Below are 21412 nucleotides of genomic sequence, written 5' to 3' on the forward strand. Positions count from 1 at the left end.
TATTTCTGTGTACAGTACTGATAATGCAAATGTAAATTTTGGAAAATATCACTCTGTTTTTCAATTGTTAAGGGCAAGTAATGCTGATATTGTTAAAGCTAATTGTGCTAACCATATATTGCATAATACCATGAAATATACTTGTGACCAGGGCTCCCACTCCTGGGTTTTTCCACCCAGATCTGGGTTTTTTGATTGTCATCTGGGTTGATAGGTTTTTTCACAAAAATATCTCATTATCTGGGTTTTTTCGGTAATTTTTAATTTTAAGTCAAAATTTATTTTTATTTCTTGTAAATACAATAAAATTTAATACATTTAATAACAGTTTACAATTTTCTTAATTTTATATTCTAACCTGATCATAATTTGTAATATCTCAAGTGCTTGTACAAAATACTACAAATGTAAAAGGATTTCAAAGTTTTCACAGGGTTCTACACTATGAAATTACGCTTACATGTTCATACATGTAAGCATACATGTTCGTGTTACTAACATGTATGCGCAGCCTATTGAGGAGGCGGAAGGCGGTCTTTACTGCACAGTCTTTTGTGATCGTTCGTGGTATTATTGCATTATTTGGTGTGATTTTTACATTTATGCGTGTACTACATACAGTGATATAATAAATTTAAATTGTAGTGACTATTTCTATTTTATGTTAATGGATTAGTGATTTATTTTTTATTTTATAGAACATTTTAAATAAGATAACTGCTAATTAGCCATATCCACAAATTGCCCACAATGTCTGAAACTTGTTCCCCACAGAGAAAGATGAGTAAACGGTGGTATACACAATTTTAGAAATGAATGGTTAGAAGATCCGGAATTAAAGGATTGGTTGAAAGAAGACAGTAATGAAAAAAGTGCGTCTTACTGTATTTGTTGTGAAATGAAATTAAAGAATGCCAATAAATCGATGTTACTAGTGCATAAAAATACAGTTAAACATAAAAAAAGTGCAAATATTGCTAAGACAAGTTCAACGTTAGACACGTTCTTCACAAAAAGTAAACCTACAGAGAATGAAGAATTATCAAAGGCAGAGTTAACAATTGCTGCACTAATTTCTGAGCATAATATTCCATTTGCGCATGTGATCACCTTATAGAAGCATGTAAGAAAGCATTTCATGATAGCAATATTGCAAAACAAGTTCAGATAAAGGCGACTAAAGTCTCTTATCTTATACCAGATGGCATAGCCTATCATGAAAAAATATACATTTCTAACATATGCAGAAACAACAAGTTTTCAATGATAATAGATGAAAGTACAGATTTATCTTTATCGCAAGTTCTAGCTGTTGTTGTTAGATATTTTGATATTCAAAAACTTGATGTTGTAGATGTGTTACTTGACACTGTTTTGTCGAAAATGGTACTTCAGAAGGGCTTTATCAAGCTGTAAAAGATCTTTTCATAGAAAAAAACATTCAAATAAGTAATCTCGTTGGCTTTGATAGTGGTACTAAGATGGATACTAAGAGTGGGTTCCAGTCATTGCTAAAAAAGGATGTACCATCAGTATTTAGAATGGGATGTGTTTGCCATTCTTTTGCATTATGTGCTAGTCATTCAGTCAAGGTACTACCATCATATCTAGAAATATTTATAAAAGATATATCTTGTTATTTTTCCTGTAGTAGTAAAAGATTAAAAGAGTTCAAAATGATTCAAGATGTTGTAGATACTGCTAAGCATAAAATCCCCAAATTAGCACAAACACGTTGGTTATCCTGTGGCAATGTAATAAAAATTATTATTGAGCAGTGGGATGTTAGTTCTTTATTTTCAGTATCAATCAAAAATTGACAAAATCGATGGTGCAGGGAATATTTACAATACTATGATCACCAAAGGAACTAAGCATATGTTGTTGTTTTTAGGATATGTACTGGAGAAAATAAACTGCCTGAATATTGAATTTCAATCTGAGCATTTCAGATTGCACTTACTTCATTCAATGGTTTCAATTGAGTATAAAAAATATTCTTAGTTTTTTCATAAAAGAAGTCATTACTTCGTGCAAGCTGGTTGAAATTGATCCAGGCAATGCAATAAATCATAAGCCTCTGAATAAAATATATTTGGGAGGCCATTGTATGGCCTTATTAAATTCAACACCACTTGGTGACAGTGAAAGCAGGTTTAAAAATGACTGTTTAAAATTTCTTGTTGAACTTTGTATGGAAATCAGAAAAAGTTTTCCTCTAAATGATGATGGAATTATCGCCAGTCTCAATGTTCTTGACCCAGCAGTGATACATGATCGTGCCAATTCGCCATCCTCAATTTTCCATTTAGCAATGCAGTTCCCTCACCTTGTTTCTGAAGACAAACTAGATCTTCTAGATGATGAATGGAGATCATTTCGTTTAAATCAAGATTTAGATTTCTCTTACAAAACCATCCCTGAGTTTTGGTATCTGTTACGTAATGTAAAAGATGGCTTTAATAATTCTAAATATGAGATTTTATCTAACTTTATGACCAGTCTAACTATTTTACCTCACTCTTCGGCAAGCGTAGAAAGAATCTTCTCCCAAGTAAACCCTATAAAAACAAAAGCCACAAACTCCCTTAAACCAGAAACTGTGAAAGCTCGACCAGTGGCAAAACAGGCGATAAATAGATCTAATCAAAATTGCTATACATGGAAACCTAAATCAGAATTGGTAAAAGAAGTCATACAAGGAACTTGTCATAAAAGATACGAAGAACGTGTGAAAGAACTTCAAAAAATAAATGTGGAGGGAACTGAATGGGATGAAAATTCTGATTACAATTAAATAAAAGATATTTTTACATGGTAAGTTTTATCTTATTTGTGTTGCTATACTATATGATGAAAACTAGGTTTTTTTTGGGTTTATTTAAGTTGCAATCTAAGTTTTTTTAAAATTTGTGAGTGGGAGCCCTGCTTGTGACAGTTTTGAAGTAGATATAGAAAATATTCTACTGAAAACTTACAATTTTTTTTCTATATCAGCTTTAGCTGATACAGAAAAAAAGAAACTTAGAATCATTTTTTGACTTAAAAGAAGAAGAAACTTAGAATATTTTTTAAAAGAAGAAACTTTGAATCATTTTTTGACTTTGTGGAGCTGGACTAGTCTGAATTGGTATGCTATGTACCAACGAGATGGTTGTCCTTAACACCAGCTGTCAAAAGATTACTTCAAAACTGGCCTGATGTTAAGAGCTATTTCCAAAGTATTGATGATTGCCCCAAATTTTTCTCCAAATTATTTCAAAGTGAGGATACAGATTCAGAAATAAAATTGCAAGTGGTTTTTAACTTTTTTTGTCAATGTTGTAGAATTGTTAGAAGTTACTACTAAAATTCTTGAGAAAAGTGATTTGAGTATTATGGATTCTTACAAATCAATAACAATGATCAGAAATAAAATAAATCAAAGAATCCAGGATCAATACTTCGGAAATTCTGCAAAGCAATTTTTAAAAATGTTACCCCAATGCAAACAGAAAAAGATTGTTGATGAATGTTGTGATTTTTATTCAAATCTATTGCAATGCCAAGAAAAAAACTATGACTTCAGTGAGAAAAATAAGAGTTCTAATTCAATTAACTTTTCTCTGGAAACAGAAGAAATTAAGTATCAAGATTTTGAAATGACAATTGATATTTTTCAACTTCAAGAATCTGGACGAGTTGTATGAAGAATTTTGTGAGAATAGGTTGAAGTTGCTGGAAAGTGTGGCTTCATTTTTTTTTCCAAAGTTTCTAAAGATAATGTACCCAATATCAGTAGGATATTTGTTAAGTATTCCTGGCTCAAATTCCATAGAAGAAAGGGTGTTTTCGTTAATGAAACTGAAGTGGACAGATGTCAGAAGCAGAAGGCACCGAGAATTAATTGAGGCAGAGTTGCAGATTGCAGTGAATTTCTCTTTTATATGTAAAGAGTTTCTTCAGTATGTAAAACAGGATAAACAATTGTTAAAAAGGGCAAAATATCAAAATAAGTACAATTAAAATATCAGACAATTTGAATTTTCTTGTATTTTTTAAAACTAATTTATCGACAAACCTGGCAACCCTTCCGAGTGGAGAAACTTGTTTTCTGATTTAAAACCAGCACCGAGGAGTGGTGCCCCCCCCATATTCCTTCATACCTTCAGAATCTTTAGAAAAGGGTATCCCATATTTCTGTATGTGCTAATGCAAACTTGCAGACTTTAGTCAGTGGAAAAACGGTCCTTCCCTAGCATTCTTCGAATGTATAGAAAACGGTATCCATATTCTCTCTCTCTCTCTCTCTCTCTCTCTCTCTCTCTCTGCTTGTCACTGAGATAGAAGGAAAAGCGCCAATATGGCACATTTTAGTTAGTTCTCTGTCACGTAACAGCACATGATCAGCTTGTCAAACACACATTCAGAAAAATTCACAGCAGGAGTACTCTCTTGTAAACATTAAGCTTCTTTTCTTTTCTTAGCAGCTATTTATCTATACATGATACAATTATGATCGTTGGGTGCTTTCTATCTATCAGTGGTCTTTGTCCATAAAATTTTCCCCCCATTTTCCCCCCACTCTTTCTTCCCTTTCCTTTTCATACAAATTTTTTTCCATCTTTTTTAGTAGCTATACTACCTACTATCATCTTTCCATTTTTATCTTCCTTTTATTTTTCTTTTCTTAGCAGCTGTTATCTGTCTGTTTGTCTGTCACCATAAAAATAAATTAGAATAAGAATTAAAAATGCCAGCAGCATGGCAAGACAAGAGGGAAAATAGTCAAAAGTACACATAACGATCAAACCAACAGGGAGGGAAAAGAGGGGTAACAAGAGTAAAAATATTGCAGCAAAAAATAAAATTAATGGTCAGTCTATTTTTGGTTTCTTTTATTGTAGTGGTTTACATCTCTGTTGGTGATATTTCACATAAATTTGGACCTGGTTGCCCATTAGAGGGTTGGTGGGGGTGCCTCCATGCCAGATGGGCAGGAGCAGCAGTGCATAGCACACGCTTCTTGATTAGACCGGGGTTAAAACCACCAAATATGGAAGATGCGGAAAGGTCAGGGAATGACCACTGCATATCCCCAGAGCGATATGGCCTTAGTTGCCAATGCTCCTAAAAACCAAATAACAAACAACCATCAAAGGGGGCACCATTACATTTCTATTTAATTGGCATTCAAAATTGTATGAATTATTATTTTATTATCCTTACATTTAGATGTTCTAAATTATCTTAGAGAGTTTCTGCTGCAATATTTTTACTCTTGTTACCCCTCTTTCCCCTCCTTGTTGGTTTGATCGTTATGTTTAATTTTGCCTATTTTCACTCTTGTCTTAACATGCTGCTGGCATTATTTTTAATTCTTATTCTAATTTATTTTTATGGTTATATTTCAAGCATCATGTAGAGGAATATGCTTTTTGCTGCTTTTGATGTTTTACCTTTTTATTTTATTTTTATTATGAAAGATTCAGTTTCCAACTATTTTAAATGTTATTCAAATATCTGTATGATTATATATACACAGGGTGTCTCAAAAATATTGGTACAAACGTTTAGGGGAGGTAGGTAACATCTAAAGGAATGTGAATCGTATAGGAACCCATAACCGGAAACGTCACAGGAAAGTAGTAGCAGAGACACAAGACAGTAATTATTGGCAAACATTTATTTGACATAATATTAACAATGGAGTACGAGATGGATGCATTTCATGATGTTACAACAGATGCTCGAAGGTTCCGCCATGAGACCCGATGCATGCGTGACACTGACGCAGCATGGATTGGCAGACACAGTCGAACACACCTGGAGTTTCTTTGACAGTAGCAGCAGCGCAGACGAGATCCATTTCCGTCTCCACAGGTGATTCATACTCGATAGATTTGAGGCCCCCCCCACAAAAGAAATCAGGGCTCGATAAATCAGGTGAGGGTGGGGGCCAGGCAACGGGTCCAGCACGGCCAATCCATCGATGCCCAAAACACCTGTTCAAATGGTCATGAACATACCTTCCATAATGGACAGGTACCCCGTCATGTTGAAACCAAATGTTGCATCTCACATTTGCTGGAACATCATCAATTAACCCTGGTAGAACTTGTTCAAGAAAGATCCGATATTTAGCGGAGTTCATGCGGGATGGTAACAGGTATGGGCCGACTAAGCAGTCATCGACCATACCTGCCCACACATTTATTGCGAAGCGATGTTGTGCTGCATGGGGGCACACACCATGTGGGTTGTCGTGAGCCCACACATGAGCATTGTGCTGATTGAATAAGCCTCATCCGTGAACAAAACATAGGCTGGAAAATTCAAGTCTTGAACACTTTCTTGGAGAAACCACTGTGCAAAAGCCACACGTGCAGGATGATCTTGGGGGAGCAGTAACTGAACCCTTTGGAGATGAAAGGGGGTAAGGAATCGTCATGCCAGACACACTGTACACTGCAACGAGACACTCCTAAGGCAGAAGCAATGGTACGTGTGCTGGTAGTAAGATTATTCTGGACAGCATTCAACACACTTTCTTCCATGGCGGGAGTTCATGTCGAACATGGCCTGCCCACACTACTCCTGTTACCTCTAAATGGCCCATAATCGCACAAATTTTGATGCACACGTGCAAACAAACGGTGGTCCGGTACATGTCTGTCTGTGAGGCATTCTCCATAAATTCATTGAGTGGCTCATCCATTGCCCTCTGCTAATCCACACACTAGGTGCATGTCTGCCATCTCACAGTTCATATATCGATGCATGCTCTTCGTGCGGCGACTACTGCTTGAATGAGTAGACCAGAAATTTTCCCTCTCATGAACTGATGAACAGCGCCATCTACCAACTTATGGTGACGTTTCCGGTTATGGGTTCCTATGCGATTCACATTCCTTTAGATGTTACCTACCTCTCCTAAACATTTGTACCAATATTTTTGAGAATTGGCCTCCCCAACACAAATCCCTGATAGATACCACTTGTTTTTAACTGGTCTGGTCCAAGTATGTTCCATTTATTACTTCTCTCTCACATCTTTTATCCAGTCCTTGATTCAATAAAAGATCTTGCCTAATCTCAATTTGCCATTTTTTAAAAAGATTTTTTTAATATGATAGTCTTTCAAGTGGGACCATAACAAAAGGTGTACTGAAGTCAAGGTAAATATGTCAAAGTTGCTTCTTGCATTCAAATTTTTTATGACTTCATCATAATTAACTATATTGGTCAGGCAAGACTTTCCCCTAATTAACTATATTGGTCAAGCAAGACTTTCCCCTCATGAATCCATGCTGTCATCTATTAACAGGGTGGCCATATTTTGAAAATTGGTAGGTGGGACAATCTGAAACGAAATGTGCAGTATAGCATTTTTTCCTTCAAAAAGTAAAAGAAAAATATAAAATTACAATCAAAATACATTTTTTTACCAATCAATTAATCATACTATTTATTTGTTATATGATTGTTGTTAATATGTATTTGTCTTATAAAAACTATAATATTAATTATAACAGTTATTTTTAAAATAGCGAGAAAGACTACTTTATATTTTTTTCATTAGATTTTACTAGTTAAAATTTCTTCTCCTTCCGAAGATTTTAAAAAGTTTTTAAATTCTGAACAGGACATGTTATAGTTTTCTTTCACCATAAGTTCAGCTTCTAAATTTTTTAATAAAAGACGGTTTCTTTCTTTCTGCCAATCAGTTTTCATTAAGCTGAAAACTCTTTTTGATAAAGCATTTTAATGTGGAATGCTTAATGTGGAGCTTACAATTTGAGACAAATTATTTGCCTCCAGAAATTTGGAGAAAAATTGTGCCCATTTTTTATCAACACACATTTTCTTTTCTTCATTACTCAGTGACAAATAAAAAATGCCCTTAGACTTAAAATTTCCTCAAAAAGCAAATCTACTCATAAGTTAACATTTTTGATGTTGAATTTATACTAATTCTTGAATTGCATTAAATGTTGGTGGATTAGATAATATTAAATGTTGTATTTTTTTAAAATTTATTGTCATAAAATCAAACCAGTTTTCTAGATATGCAATAGCTTTTTGATGAAAATTTTAAACATCTAATTTGAATCGCTTAATTTCTTGATTGTTATCACATTTTCTTAATTCATTTTCAACTAATGTACCATACAACTCTTCATTTTGTCTTTCCTTCAAGAATGTTCTTAAATTTTTGTTGATTATTGTTATCATTATTGATTATTGTTTAGTGTGTAATATACTGTGACTGTCATCTTCCCTTCACCGCAAGTCATCTTGTGCTACAGAATGCCCATCTGGAGTTGATATGACTCTGGATATGGTCTGATCAACTTTTTCAGAGCTCTTGATAAGAAGCATGACACTCCCCTTCAATTCTCCCTATCTTTCCTGAACATGCATACCATAATAAGAATCTTCACCCCCCCTATCTCTGGATGATATAGTTTTCATTAGTTCTGTTATATCAGCATTGATTCACTTAATCAAAATCTTTTGTTTAATTTATTTGCAGTACTCAAGGCATTACTGCCTTGAGTACTGCAATCCTGCCTCGCCACGTAAGTGTGCTAGGCATTATGTGACACCCTGAATACTTAATGTAAGGAAACTATACTGTACAGGTGAAGTGAAGTTAACATTTCTTTCAAATTTTTCAAAAAGATAACCACCAGTAGTAGTAGTAGTAGTAGTGGCATATGATGCAAGAAAGCATGTGTATGAGCTTATGCAGCATCAGCTAAAAAAAAAAAAAAAAATCACACCATTCCCTCCAAATGCCTGTACAGTTCCTCCTTAAATTTATTCAACCTATCAACTTCCACAACGACAGATGGAAGTTTGTTCCAGCAATTAACCACCTGCTGGCTAAAGGCAAATTTCCGCACATCTATTCTACATCTGTCTTTTCTTTATTTGAATTTATGCCCCCTTAGGTTCATAATCTGAACAAGTGGAAGGATCCCATCAGAATACAGCGTGCTCAACCCATTCAAGGCCTTATATACCTCAATCAGATCACCACTCAGGCGCCTAGTCTCCAGCCACTGCAATTTGCAGAACTTAAGCCTCTCTTGTAAGAGGATCCCTTCATTCTCCTCACCAATCTTGTTGCCCTTCTCTGTACATGCTCAAATAAATCTACATCCTTCCTAAAATGAGGCCTCCTGACCTGTACGCAGTACTCAAGGCGTGGCCTGACCATTGCCTTATACAGAGGAACAATCACCTCCTTTTCCCTGCTAGCAAAATTCCTATATATCATTGACAAAACCCCATGACCTGCCCTGGCAGCCTGTCTGCATTGCTCAGAAAACTTCATATCTGACTGCACAATTACTCCCAGGTCTTTTCATTTTCTACCGCCTTCAGTGTAGGTACGTTTCTCTGGGGTTACTTCTACCCATATGCAGTACTTTGCATTTGTCAAGGTTAAACTTCAGTTGCCACTTCTTAGCCCATCTGCCCAAATTATCTAGATCCTGTTGCAGTAGCACACTGTCATTACTGTCATTAACAACCCTGCCAACCTTTGTATCATCTGCAAACTTCAACATTAAGCCTGATATACCTTCATCAATATCATTGATAAATATACAAAACAACAGTGGACCCAACACCAAACCCTGTCGGACTCCACTAATAACATTAGTCCACGAAGAGCAGCACCCATTAATTACCACCCTCTGTCTTCTCCCACTTAACCATCCTTTTATCCATTGTAACAACTTACCCTTAATACCATTCTGCTCCAATTTGTACAATAGTCTTTCATGCGCAACAGTGTCAAGTAAAGGGACTTGAATGTCCAGAAACCCACAGTTCATGTGGGAAAGGAACTTAGTTCCAAAATAGTTTCTACATAAAAAGGACATTGCACTAATTTCACATTTTATATTGCACTAATTTTACATTTGTTCAAAATCTCTGCTGTTAATCTTTGCATTCTTGCCAGAGACTTCTTGTAATCTGTCTTAGCTTACCTATCTCTTTTGTGATTTGATTGTAGACTAATTTTATATATATACGGTCAGTCATAGTATCCAATCAGATCCTGTGTGACATCTGATTGAACACTATCATGTGGTAACAAAGGAACTGGATGCAAAAAATAATTTCTCTATCATAAACTTGGATTTTGGAAAAGCTTTTGATTCTGTTGCACATATTAGACTGCTGTGCAAATTGGAGCAGTGTGTCATTAAGGGCAAGTTACTGTTACGGATAAAGGGACAGTTGAGTAGGAGAAGACTTAGTTATCAGTGGACACTGCTCTTCATGGACTAATGTTATCAGTAGTCTCCCAGGGTTCGGTGCTAGTGCATTGTTGTTTTCTGTATTTGTTAATGATATTGATGAAGGTATATCAGGCTTAATGTCAGATTTTAAGTTTGCAGATGATGTTTGTTATTTGGTTTTTAGGAGCATTAGCAACCACGGCCATATTGCTCCGTGGATATGCGGTGGTCATTCCCTGACCTTTCCACATCCTGCATATTTGGTGGTGACGGACTCGAACCCCGGTCTAATTAAGAAGCGTGTACTACGCACTGCTGCTCCTTCACATCTGGGAAGTCACTGCCTGGCTACAGAGCCGCCTTTGCAGATGATACGAAGGTGGGTAATGTCAGTATGCTACTCCAACAAGATGTATTAAAATTAGGCAGTTGATCTGAGAAATAGCAGTTGAGGTTTAACATTAACAAATGCAAAGAAGTACTGCATATGGATAGCAGTAATCCCAGATACTACATTTAAGGGTGGAAAATGAAAACGATCTGGGGGTAATTGCACAGTCTGATGTGAAATTCTCTGTGCAGTGCAGACAGGCTGCCAGGACAGCACACGGGGGGTTTTGTCAATGATATACACTAATTTTGCTAGCAGGGTTAAGGAGGTCATTATTCCGTTATATAAGGGGCAATGGTTAGGCTACATCTTGAGTGCTACCTACAGGTCTGGAAGCTTCATTTTAGGAAGGATATAGAGCTGCTGGAGCAAGTACAGAAAAGGGCAATGAAATTGAGGAGGGAGAACAAAAGGGTACTCTTACCAAAAAAAAAAAAAAAAAAAGGCTTAAGTTCTGCAAATTGCAGTGTCTGGAGACAAAGCATCTATGAAGTGATCTGTTTGAGGTGTTTAAGGCTTTGAATGGATTGAGCAAGCTCAGTGCTGATAGAATTCTTCCTCTTGCTCAGACCATGCACACATCTGGGCATAAATTCAAATTGAGGAAGGATGGTTGCAGAATAGATGTGTGGAAGTTTGTCTTTAGAACCCACTGGGTGGTTGATTGCTGGAACTAATTTCCATGTGATGTGGAAGTGGATAGCTCAAATAAATTTAAAGAACTAGACAAACTGTTGAAGGAAATGTATTGGTGAAATGGGAAGTGTTTTTTTTTTTTTTTTTTTTTGCTAATGCTGTATAAGCTTGCTTTCTTGCATTTGCCACCTAATGCTAATACAGTCGGTCCTCGTATAACACGTGTTTGCATTACACGAATTCGATCATACACGATTTATAAATAGGGGAACGTTATCTTATATAACACGAACCGAATTCGCTTATACACGATTCACCTTTGTGTTTACAAGAAATGGCAGTCGAATGCGGAATCACCCCAACTGAACGCAACACGATAGGAACGAAGAAGATTCTGAAAATGTATTTATGTTTTTTATATCAGTGAAGGAGAAACATTTCACCATAATAACATAAAAACCAACAATTCCAGCTATCGATATAATCGCAAATGCAATTAGATGGAGTTTACTACCAGTTTATAACAGATTCCACTAGCAGAAACGCAACTGGAAATTGTTTTTATTGTTTTATGGTAGTAACCCCCAGAAATGTGCTTTAGTAAAATGTGGGGTGTTAATAGTGTATCTCGGCCTTTACGGTGTTGTTTATTCAGTTGCTACACGCGCGCAGCTTTGTTTCTGTGTATCAAGCGTGCCACCTTGTTTGTAATTGTGCTTTATTCCCTAAAAATTAGTAAAATACTTAAAAGGTGTGAAAAGGAAGCGTCCTGGCTAAGACACTGCAGATTCAGAGAGAAAAAAAAAAGAAGCAATATCGATAAACAGAGGCGGACTGGGTCAAAAATTCTTACCCAGGAAAATTTGTAGTGGCCTCATACTACGGTTTATGGCCAAAATCACACCGGCCTCCGGCCCACCGTGTTTTCCCCCGTAAGGCTTATAGCCAGTCCGCTTCTGTCGATAGAGAAAAAATATGAAATTGTGAAACGCTTTGAGCGAAATGAAAGACCATGTGATATTGCATGTGCTACAGACCTAAATGAGGCAACGCGGAGAATTACAATGAATGCAGAGAAAATAAAAACAACTTTCATAGCGGGAACAACTCAAAGTGTAATTAAAATCCATTAGATTAAGACACAAAGAAATTGGAAGAGATGGAACGGCTGTCATCTGTTTGAATAGAAAATCAAACGAAAAGCAAGTTTGCTTAAGATAGAAGCAAAAGCATTAGCAATATTTTATTACGACTTACGTATTATAATTTATACTTACATATTATAAAATACGTAAGTATTTTATTACGACTATTTTATTTAATATAATAAATTTTTTACGAATAAAATACGTATTTTATCCATAAAAAATACTTTTTTAGTATTAAAAAATACTAAAAATACTTTATTATAATATAATATTATTTTTATTACGTATTTTAATCGTTATAAAATACGTAAGTATTTTATAACAATTAGAATTACCCGATTATTTATTGTGTTTGGTAATTTTTTGGTTCCAAATGTGTGTTCAATCTTGGGTGGTCGGCACCTAACCTTACTTTTCCCATAGGGCCTGTTGTTTATATTGCACGATTTTGCATTGCACGAGGGTTTCTAGGAATGCAACTATCGTGCTATACAAGGACAGACTGTACTGTTGGCTTTTGTATTACCTGATAATTTATGTTTCCCACACATTCTTCTGTACCATGAGTCTTTGTCAGCACATATAACATCCATTTAGGACTAAATCTTGAACACTATCTCTTAATTGGTATAAAAGCCTAGTAGTCTATCATTACATCTCTGAATACTTTTCATTTATCATTTGCTGTTTTTTTACATATCACTTGGGCCCACTTCATTGAATGTAAAAACTACCTGAAACTGCAGATTCTTAATGCATGAAGAGTTGCTACCAATGATCAAAAGTATTGCTTTCTCTCATTGCATCTCTAACATTCTGGTGTAGGAAGCAGTCAGCCAAAAGATCCACAAACTTCTTGCTACTGTGTAAGTGACCAACCCATAATTTCCTGTAATATTCTGGGAAGTTAAAATTCCCCATTATGAAAATGTTTTCAGTATAGGTTATACAGGGCAGTTTTTCCACCTCTTATCTGATAAAACACTACTTCAAAGTTGAGAAGTGCAGTGTGGATAAATTTAGCAAGGAAAGGCTTACTTTGCTGCAATAAAAGTGTAAGAGAGAATCTTGTGCCATTGGTGATAGCAAAAGCAGAATGCCCATGATGTTTGGAGAATGTGCATATCTTTCCTTGTACTCATCACTCAAATACTAAGTCACATCATTTACTAAGTGAATCTATTTTTTTACTAGAATTAGATGCCAAAGTGAGTTAAAGGAAGAGAAGAATTTTACTATTCATACATCAGTGTGTGGCTATCCATCTGACACCCCAAATCTGTGAACGGTAGTGTTCCTCCTGGCCATTTGTACAAGTCACCTTCAACCTCATGATCAAGGTATAATATGGCATGTGAAGCAAAGCTATAGTAAGAGATTTATACAAAGTGGCTTTTGTAAGCACTGTGCAGAAGAAAATTTCAGTATTGAATCTAGTGCACTTCATAATATCTGCATTCTGGAATTCTGTTGTGCAAACACCATAAGGAACTGTTTCAATAATGTGGACTTTGTCGTATGCTTTCCAATGACTCCCTTGTAAGAAGCTCTTGATAAGAGCTTCTTACTCTTGCAGCAGATATGGATGGCCACATGATAAAATTAGATGAATGGTGCAAATGTCTGGGAATTGCATTAGTTTCGACAATTATGCCGAGTATGATAACAGATTCATTGTCACCCAGCCTTCTTTTCTAGAAGAAATGGAGCAGCACCAAGATGAAAGGGATACCTGTGACAGTAAAGAAAAAGAGCTTACACCAGTTCTGATATTATTAATAAACTTAAAGCAACTCCAAGAATTTCTTATCACACAGCTGCACTTCACATGGGCACTTCTGGTAGCACATAGAATATCAAGATGGTAGCTGATTTTGTCTCTTAAGGGTTTTGAAGCATCTCTTGAAAAATGGAAGTCACTGCCTGTTCAATCCAGTATTTTAACTCTCTGATGATGTTAACTTTTTTTGCATGCACCTTTGTCCTTTACATAGTCCCCATACAAAGAAATCCATAGATGTGATATCTAGGAAATGAGGAATGGGACATCCCAGCGAATCCATTGGTTAGGAAATTTTTTATTGAGAAAAGCATGCACATGCAAGTTGCAGTGGAACCACCAGTGTGGTGGTTCCACTGTGGTGTTCCAAGATAGGGGAACCACCAGTGTGGTGGTTCCCCTATCTTGCTGATATAACTCAGGTGGCTGCATATCTTCCAGCTGTGGTGTACCATACAATTTGGGCATATCTAGGTAACAGGGTTGCAAAGACCACTGTTTTTCTGGAAGAAAAATGGTATTTGTATGTAATCACCTGGATGAAGGATAGTATGCACCATACATTTACCCTAGGACTATCATGCTTGTGTTCACTAACTGATTAGGGACTTTCAGATCTCTGTATGTGACAATTGTAAATGTTAACTTACCAGAAAGGTGTAATGTCAGTTCATTACTGAAAATGACATTTTCCAGAAAGTGCTCATCTTTCTCTATATGATTGAGAATGTGAATAGTGAATTCCTTTTGTTGTGAGCCTTAATCTCCTGGACAGTTTGCACTTTTTAAGCATAAAGTTTCAATCTCTTGTGAACCACCCTGTGCAACGTTGTTTGTGGTACTTGCAGTTGTAGGCTTGTCTGGCAGATAGATTGTGTAGAACTTTGGGTGAACACTTCCGAATTTCCGAAACTTTACTTGCAGATACACTATGCCTACCTGCCCTTTTCTAGTGCAGAACATTGAATAATGATGACTGAAATGGTTTCATGTAACCATTTCAGTCATCATTATTCCATAGGTGAATATTTCTGGAAATTGTGGCTATGGGATACCAAATCTTCAGTGACTATAAAGAGATGGTTTCAACAGGATTTCAACATAATGCTTGCTGGGATTAAGGCCACCAATCACATGAGAAAAAAGTCATTGAGTTGCATTGATAACTGCAGCAAACCATTTTAAGGTACCTATTACAATAAAATTTTAATTGAGCTTCATAATCAGGTTATTAATTTATAGACACCCTGTATATTCTACTTCATAATTGTGTTTATTTATACTTTCTATTACAGAGTATTTTTGTAATATACTTTACATTTTATTTTTGCATTCTTAATGCTATAGTATATCACAACTTAAAGTATTTTCATATTCGACAGTGATACAAGTTGAAGTACTTTTAGAAATATTATCCCACAGGGGCTGCAGTCTCTGTTATAAATAAAATCTTCATCTCGAGTAAAATAATGAATTATCAAATCAGTTTGTTTCAAATGAGAGTTTTTGACCTGTGTCACTTGGTGGTAAGGAATGATATGTTAATTTAGCTGGCATTGGGATGCACATGTATTGAACAGAAAAAGAATAGTTTATTAATTATTCATATTGAAAACAAAATTGCACATAAAGAATTCAAATCAAACAGAACATGAATATAATGCATTAAATGTTAATAACTAAAACTTCAATCAGCTGTAAATGGATTCTTCCTAATAATATATATGTATATTTAAGAATAAATATGAAAATTTTCTGTTAAGCAAAGTTATTTTTATGTTACTGTTTCATAATATCATTTTTCATTTCTCTTAGAACAAAAATATATTTTTAATTCCTATTTAGGTTTAGCAAATTTAATAAGAGGTATCAAGGTAGTTTCTGGCTTAGTGTAATTTCATTTTTTCTTCTTTATTTCCTGTTTCATCTATAGATTTCCCCCTTGAACTGCTGTTGATAATTGTTCTTTTGTCACCATATGATATCCAGCCCTGCCTTCTAGCCACATTCTTACATCCTTTTTAATTATGAAACAACAGAGATTATCTTTATTTTAGATATAGGAAGCTTCTTTTCCAACCAACTCTCCTAATCCAACGTGCTAATAATTCTTTGGGAAGGCAATATCAATTTTACAAAACATGTGGGACATCTTCCCCACTGTCAGAACCATAGTGTTCAGACCCCTTGGTCTCAACATTGAGCGCTCAAGACTTCTGTCTTCAAACACCATACCTCTGGCAGCAAGGAAACCATTACGTGGATTGACATAAAATTAAATTTTGAAGGTCTAAACCGCTTAATAAATATGGACCGATTATTTTCTTCGGTCCTGTAGCTTGACATTAGAGTTAAATTTAGGAATCTAAAAATAATCCCCCCATATCCATTAAACTTTTTAGATCCCTAAATTTAACTCTAATGTCAAGCTACAGGACCAAAGAAAATAATCGGTCCATATTTATTTAAGCGGTTTAGACCTTCAAAATTTAATTTTATATCAATCCACGTAATGGTTTCCTTGCTGCCAGAGGTATGGCGTTTGAAGACAGAAGTCTTAAGCACTCAATGTTGAGACCAAGGGTTCTGAACACTACGGTTCTGACAGTGGGGAAGATGTCCCACATGTTTTGTAAAATTGATATCGCCGTCCCAAAGAATTATTAGCACATTGGACTAGGAGAGTTGGTTGGAAAAGAAACTTCCTATATCTAAAATAAAGGTAATCCCTGATTTTGACACAGATTTTGACACTTTGATCTCTGTTTCTACTAAAATTAATAAGAACATCTTCATTTAATATTTTTTCATTAATTAATTATTGTACTCTGCTTTACTTCATTCCTGTTTGCAGCAGCAGCAGGCCGACCGGGCTAGCCGAGTGGGTAAAGTACCTGCCCGGCAACCCAAAGGTCGCGGGTTCGATTCCCGCCTCGGGCTTGGATCAAAGTACTGCAAAAACCTTGGGAGGTGCAATATGGCCACAGAAGCCGATGCGCCAACAACTACCAAATCAAAAAAAAAAAAAAAAAAAAAAAAAAAAAAAAAAAAGCAGCAGCAGCCCAGTTCTAAATAGTAATTTTTATGGTATAATTTTTAAATATTGGCAATTGTCTTTTCTTCTCTTTTTCCTCCTGCGTACTCTCAGATTTGTCAATATATGTAAATAAATAAATGCAGTAATATCTATAATATGAATGCAGTAATTTCCACAATCATTGTTGTCTTCTGATGATAAAGGACACATTTTTGTTATTTCCCTTATTTGTTCTCTATTTTTGGTAGTTTAATTTTTATTCTATTTTTTTATTTTTTGTGGTTAGTTTACTGTATCTTTATCATGATATTTCACCTTGGCATTATAAAGAAGGTGATGGTCAAAATTTATTCTTTATTGGACATTAAATTTGTGGCATGTTTGCCTTTTAGTTAAAATATGGGAGGGGGGGGTCAACCCATACCTTCACATTGTGTGTTCTGAGTCCATGTAGGTGTTATGTTGTCCACGAGTTTAAAACTACCATCACAAAATAGTTTTATCTTGACTTTTGAAAATATAAATTTTTAATAATATGTAATTATGAAAATCAAAATAATGGATTTTAATTATGAAATATTAAAAAACACTAAATACAAATGTAGATAACAAAAATTAAATCCTCTTTCAAAAAAAATGCATAGTGGTAAGGAACTGGTCTTGAGGCCTACAACCTGCTTGCTACAACAACCCATGCAGGCTGAATCAGTTGCAGTTTCTATTTTGGCCCGTAGCCTAAAAAGGTTTGATGCTCCTGGCATAACTAATTTGGGCATAGTGAGAAAAAAAGTCCAAAAATGTCTCTGCCCTTCCCCATCTAGAATGAACTCATGCCAATAATTTTGAACTGGGAATTAAGATCAGAAATGGCAGTGAACGTGTTAATTAATCACTTTTAATTTGCACTTGTCAGCTATTGTAATTTTTTTACCTATGTTACAGGTAACTGTACATAAGCAAAATAATTTCTTATAAAATATGCTTATGTACAGTTCATTGTGATCAAAACCTTGCTGTAGTTAGAGCAGTTTTTTTAACATGATGAAAAAGTCTTTAATTTCATTATCTTTTGATAATACTTGTATATTACTGTTTGATTTAATAATTAAAAAAAAAACAGCAAAAAACCTCATCGATATTTGAAGTGTTATCATGAAATTCTTTTTAAGCAGTTTTGTTAAACTCTCTTTGTATAGTATGACCAAAAAGATCATAAATAAGACTTAAATAAAAGTATATATCTTACATGTATACAGGTTTCTAACATATGAACAAGTCCATTGTTGCAATCATGAAAGAGATAATGTACTTTATGTTGAATACCCTGCTTTTTTTAGAAAAATAAATTAAAATCTTTGTTTCTGCATAAATGATTTTTTTTTTATTCCTCAAGAATCCTGATTGTCAAATAATCCAAGTAAATGCTGGCTCTCAGTTTCCTGCACTACCTCTGATTGTTCATTCACCGACAAAGTATGTTGGCTAATGTTTCTTTAGATATCCACAGATGTAATTAAAATAAATAATAATTGTTTTATGAACTTAAGTATTTAAAACTTAAGTTCATAAAAACTGTTTTATGAACTTAAGTATTTTATGAACTTAAGTATTATGAGTGTCATAATAATCTACTCTTTATGACAGTTGAAAAAATTCAGGAAGATATCATTATAATGAATTGTCATTATAGTCAAGTTAAGTATATAATGAATAAAGCACAACAAATTGAGAAAATATTTTGCATATTTTCACTTTGGTTGTTAATTAATCACTATTAATTAATGATGAAATTCATTAATCATTGATCTTCCCCAAATTAACAATTCCAACCTCTTTCATATCGATGTTACACATAGAGATACTATGCAAATACTCAGTAACTGTTATTGGTGTGGCTCAGGTAAGTAGTTAATTAACAGGAGAGAGAGAGAGTGAGTGAGTGATGGGTCATTAAATAACCTCATTTTGGATAGATTCTAGTAGTATAAGAGAAGTCAGCAGTGTTTTGGAACACTGCCTGGGTTGTGGGAACAATATGGTGGGGCAAACGTGTGCAGAGGCAGTAGATGTAAAGAACAAATGTAGTGCTGAGAACAAAATAAAAAACCTAGTTCTGTTTATGCAGCTTGAGGCACAATTTGTGGTAGGCTTACTCCAAGGAAGGTTAGAAGGGCACATACCTTTACTGATTGTCATCAGTAAAGGTATGTGCCCATGTCAAGAAATCTGAGTATCTTGAAGGTGAGCATGGGAGCAGCAGATTTTTTCCCCCCAATAGGGACTGTGTTTTAAGGATTGAAGTTAACTGCCTCTTTCTTCCCATTGAAGAATTACCTGAAGATCAGCATTTAAGAAACAGGTGGTAGATGTTTGAGTAGTTCTGTTTGTGCAGAGGAGAGTTTGTTGAACTCGAAATTAGAATGTAGCATACTCTTATTAAAAAAAAAAAAAAAAAAAAAAAAAAAAAAAAAAATCAACTATGGACAGGATTACCAGTTTGTGAAAGAAGGTCATAAATATATAGGAACAAAAAAGTAGGTGAAAGAATAAAGCCTTGGGGAAAACTGAATCATTAGTTTTGATTGAAAGGGGTAAAAGAGATTTTAAACATAGGAGATTCAGATTAGGAGAGAGAGAGAGAACAGGTGCACAAGTACCATCTCTGAAGGAATCAGTGAACAATTAATTATGGCAAACAAGATGAGTGGTAGTTAAAGCAAATGATAATTGAGATTCGTTCAGAACTTGGCAGATTGTATGTAGAAATGGACATCAAGATTAGAACTGAGATCACATAGAGGGTCATCAGGAAAAGACAGCAGGCTTGAATGCTTATTTTTTGATATATTGGCATTGGTGAGTAAAACAGTTTTATTTTACTGGTTAGTGATACACTAGCAGGAAAATGCTTATAAGCAGGGTGGACGACACTACCAAACAATGTGTGTGTTTCATGTAAATAGGTTTTGTGAAAATAGCAGTTTTATTACAATGCAGCGCGAGTTTAAAGTGAGATTTGGTTGCTGAAAGGGTTCAGAATGTAGAAGGAAACATTTTTCCAGCAAGAAGGTGCAAGACCATATATGGAAACTGTAGTTTCTCATTTCCTGAGATAACATTTTTGTTATCTTTAATCAATAACCTGGACAATATGGAATTGGATGTTCTTGGCCACCATACTTATCAGATCTGAATCTCTGCAATTATTTCTTGTTAGGATTCCTGAAGAGTGCTTATGGGAATAAGCATGCCCTGTCAAGGAATGAAAGGTGAAATCGCAGCTGCTTTCTCACAGGTGGCATTTGGCACCAAACACCACATGTAAAACAAGGGTACATCAGTTGACCTTGAACCTTTCCCTACTTCAAGGTCAAATGCTGTGCCTTTGTTTGTTTGGAGTTATTACTGAAGAAACACTGACTTATATTATTTGTATATGTTGACCTCAATCAACATATACAAATGTCTAATTTGCATATGACCGGAATCAGTGTTAAATGTGTTTTTTCTTGAATTTGTCTTTTACATTTTTAATAACACCAAACTTACAATTTGGCAATTGTCAGTTTGGTGTTATTAAATATATCAAAAATAAAGGTATGCGGAATTATTGTACATTTTCTTGATGACTCTATAACTTCCTAACCCTTTGTGAAATGGGCCAGGATCTTACTGTGGGATCTAGTTTTTTCGTTTTTTTTCTGATAAGCTGCCTTCATTACTTTGACTATTTGTGACTCATTGATGTATTCAACAAGGTAAAGGTTATAGGTGGCAATATTTAGATATACCAATTGCACAAAAAAAAAAGTACCCAATACTGTGGCTTAATATAACAACTGTACACCAGCATGTTAGAGAGGCAACGAGAGAAAGCAATACATTGATCTCATTAAGAATCTGCAGATATAAAAAAAACTACTAGGTGACAGTGGTTCTCATATCAGTAACCTGTGTTCAGTTTATTGATGTGAGATTTACCGAAAGATGTAACTACTGTTGAGGGCAAAGGGTAGGGCTTTTTGCTTTCATAAAGATGATTACAGTGATCTGAGATAGTTTTTTTTTTTTTAAATTCTGTGAAGTGAGACCAGCTGATGATGTTATCAACAGCAAATTATAAGTGTGAAGCATCCAAGGAAGTAATCGTAGAAAGGACTAAGCTTTTTATACCAACTAAGA

General features: G+C 35.0%; 1 protein-coding gene across 1 annotated transcript in view; it reads left to right on the top strand.

Annotated features, from left to right (window-relative positions):
• Positions 1 to 21412, top strand: part of LOC150080982 (nephrocystin-4-like) — a 470434-nt gene that overhangs the window by 169111 nt on the left and 279911 nt on the right. The window contains exon 12 of the mRNA XM_090380874.1: positions 18624 to 18703. Coding sequence (XP_090237000.1) covers positions 18624 to 18703 — 80 coding nt within the window. The remainder of the gene's footprint in view (positions 1 to 18623; positions 18704 to 21412) is intronic.

This window comes from Mastigoproctus giganteus, chromosome 9 (genome assembly GCF_048544385.1).
Source record: "Mastigoproctus giganteus isolate SK-2022 chromosome 9, ASM4854438v1, whole genome shotgun sequence".
Taxonomy (NCBI): Eukaryota; Metazoa; Arthropoda; class Arachnida; order Uropygi; family Thelyphonidae; genus Mastigoproctus; species Mastigoproctus giganteus.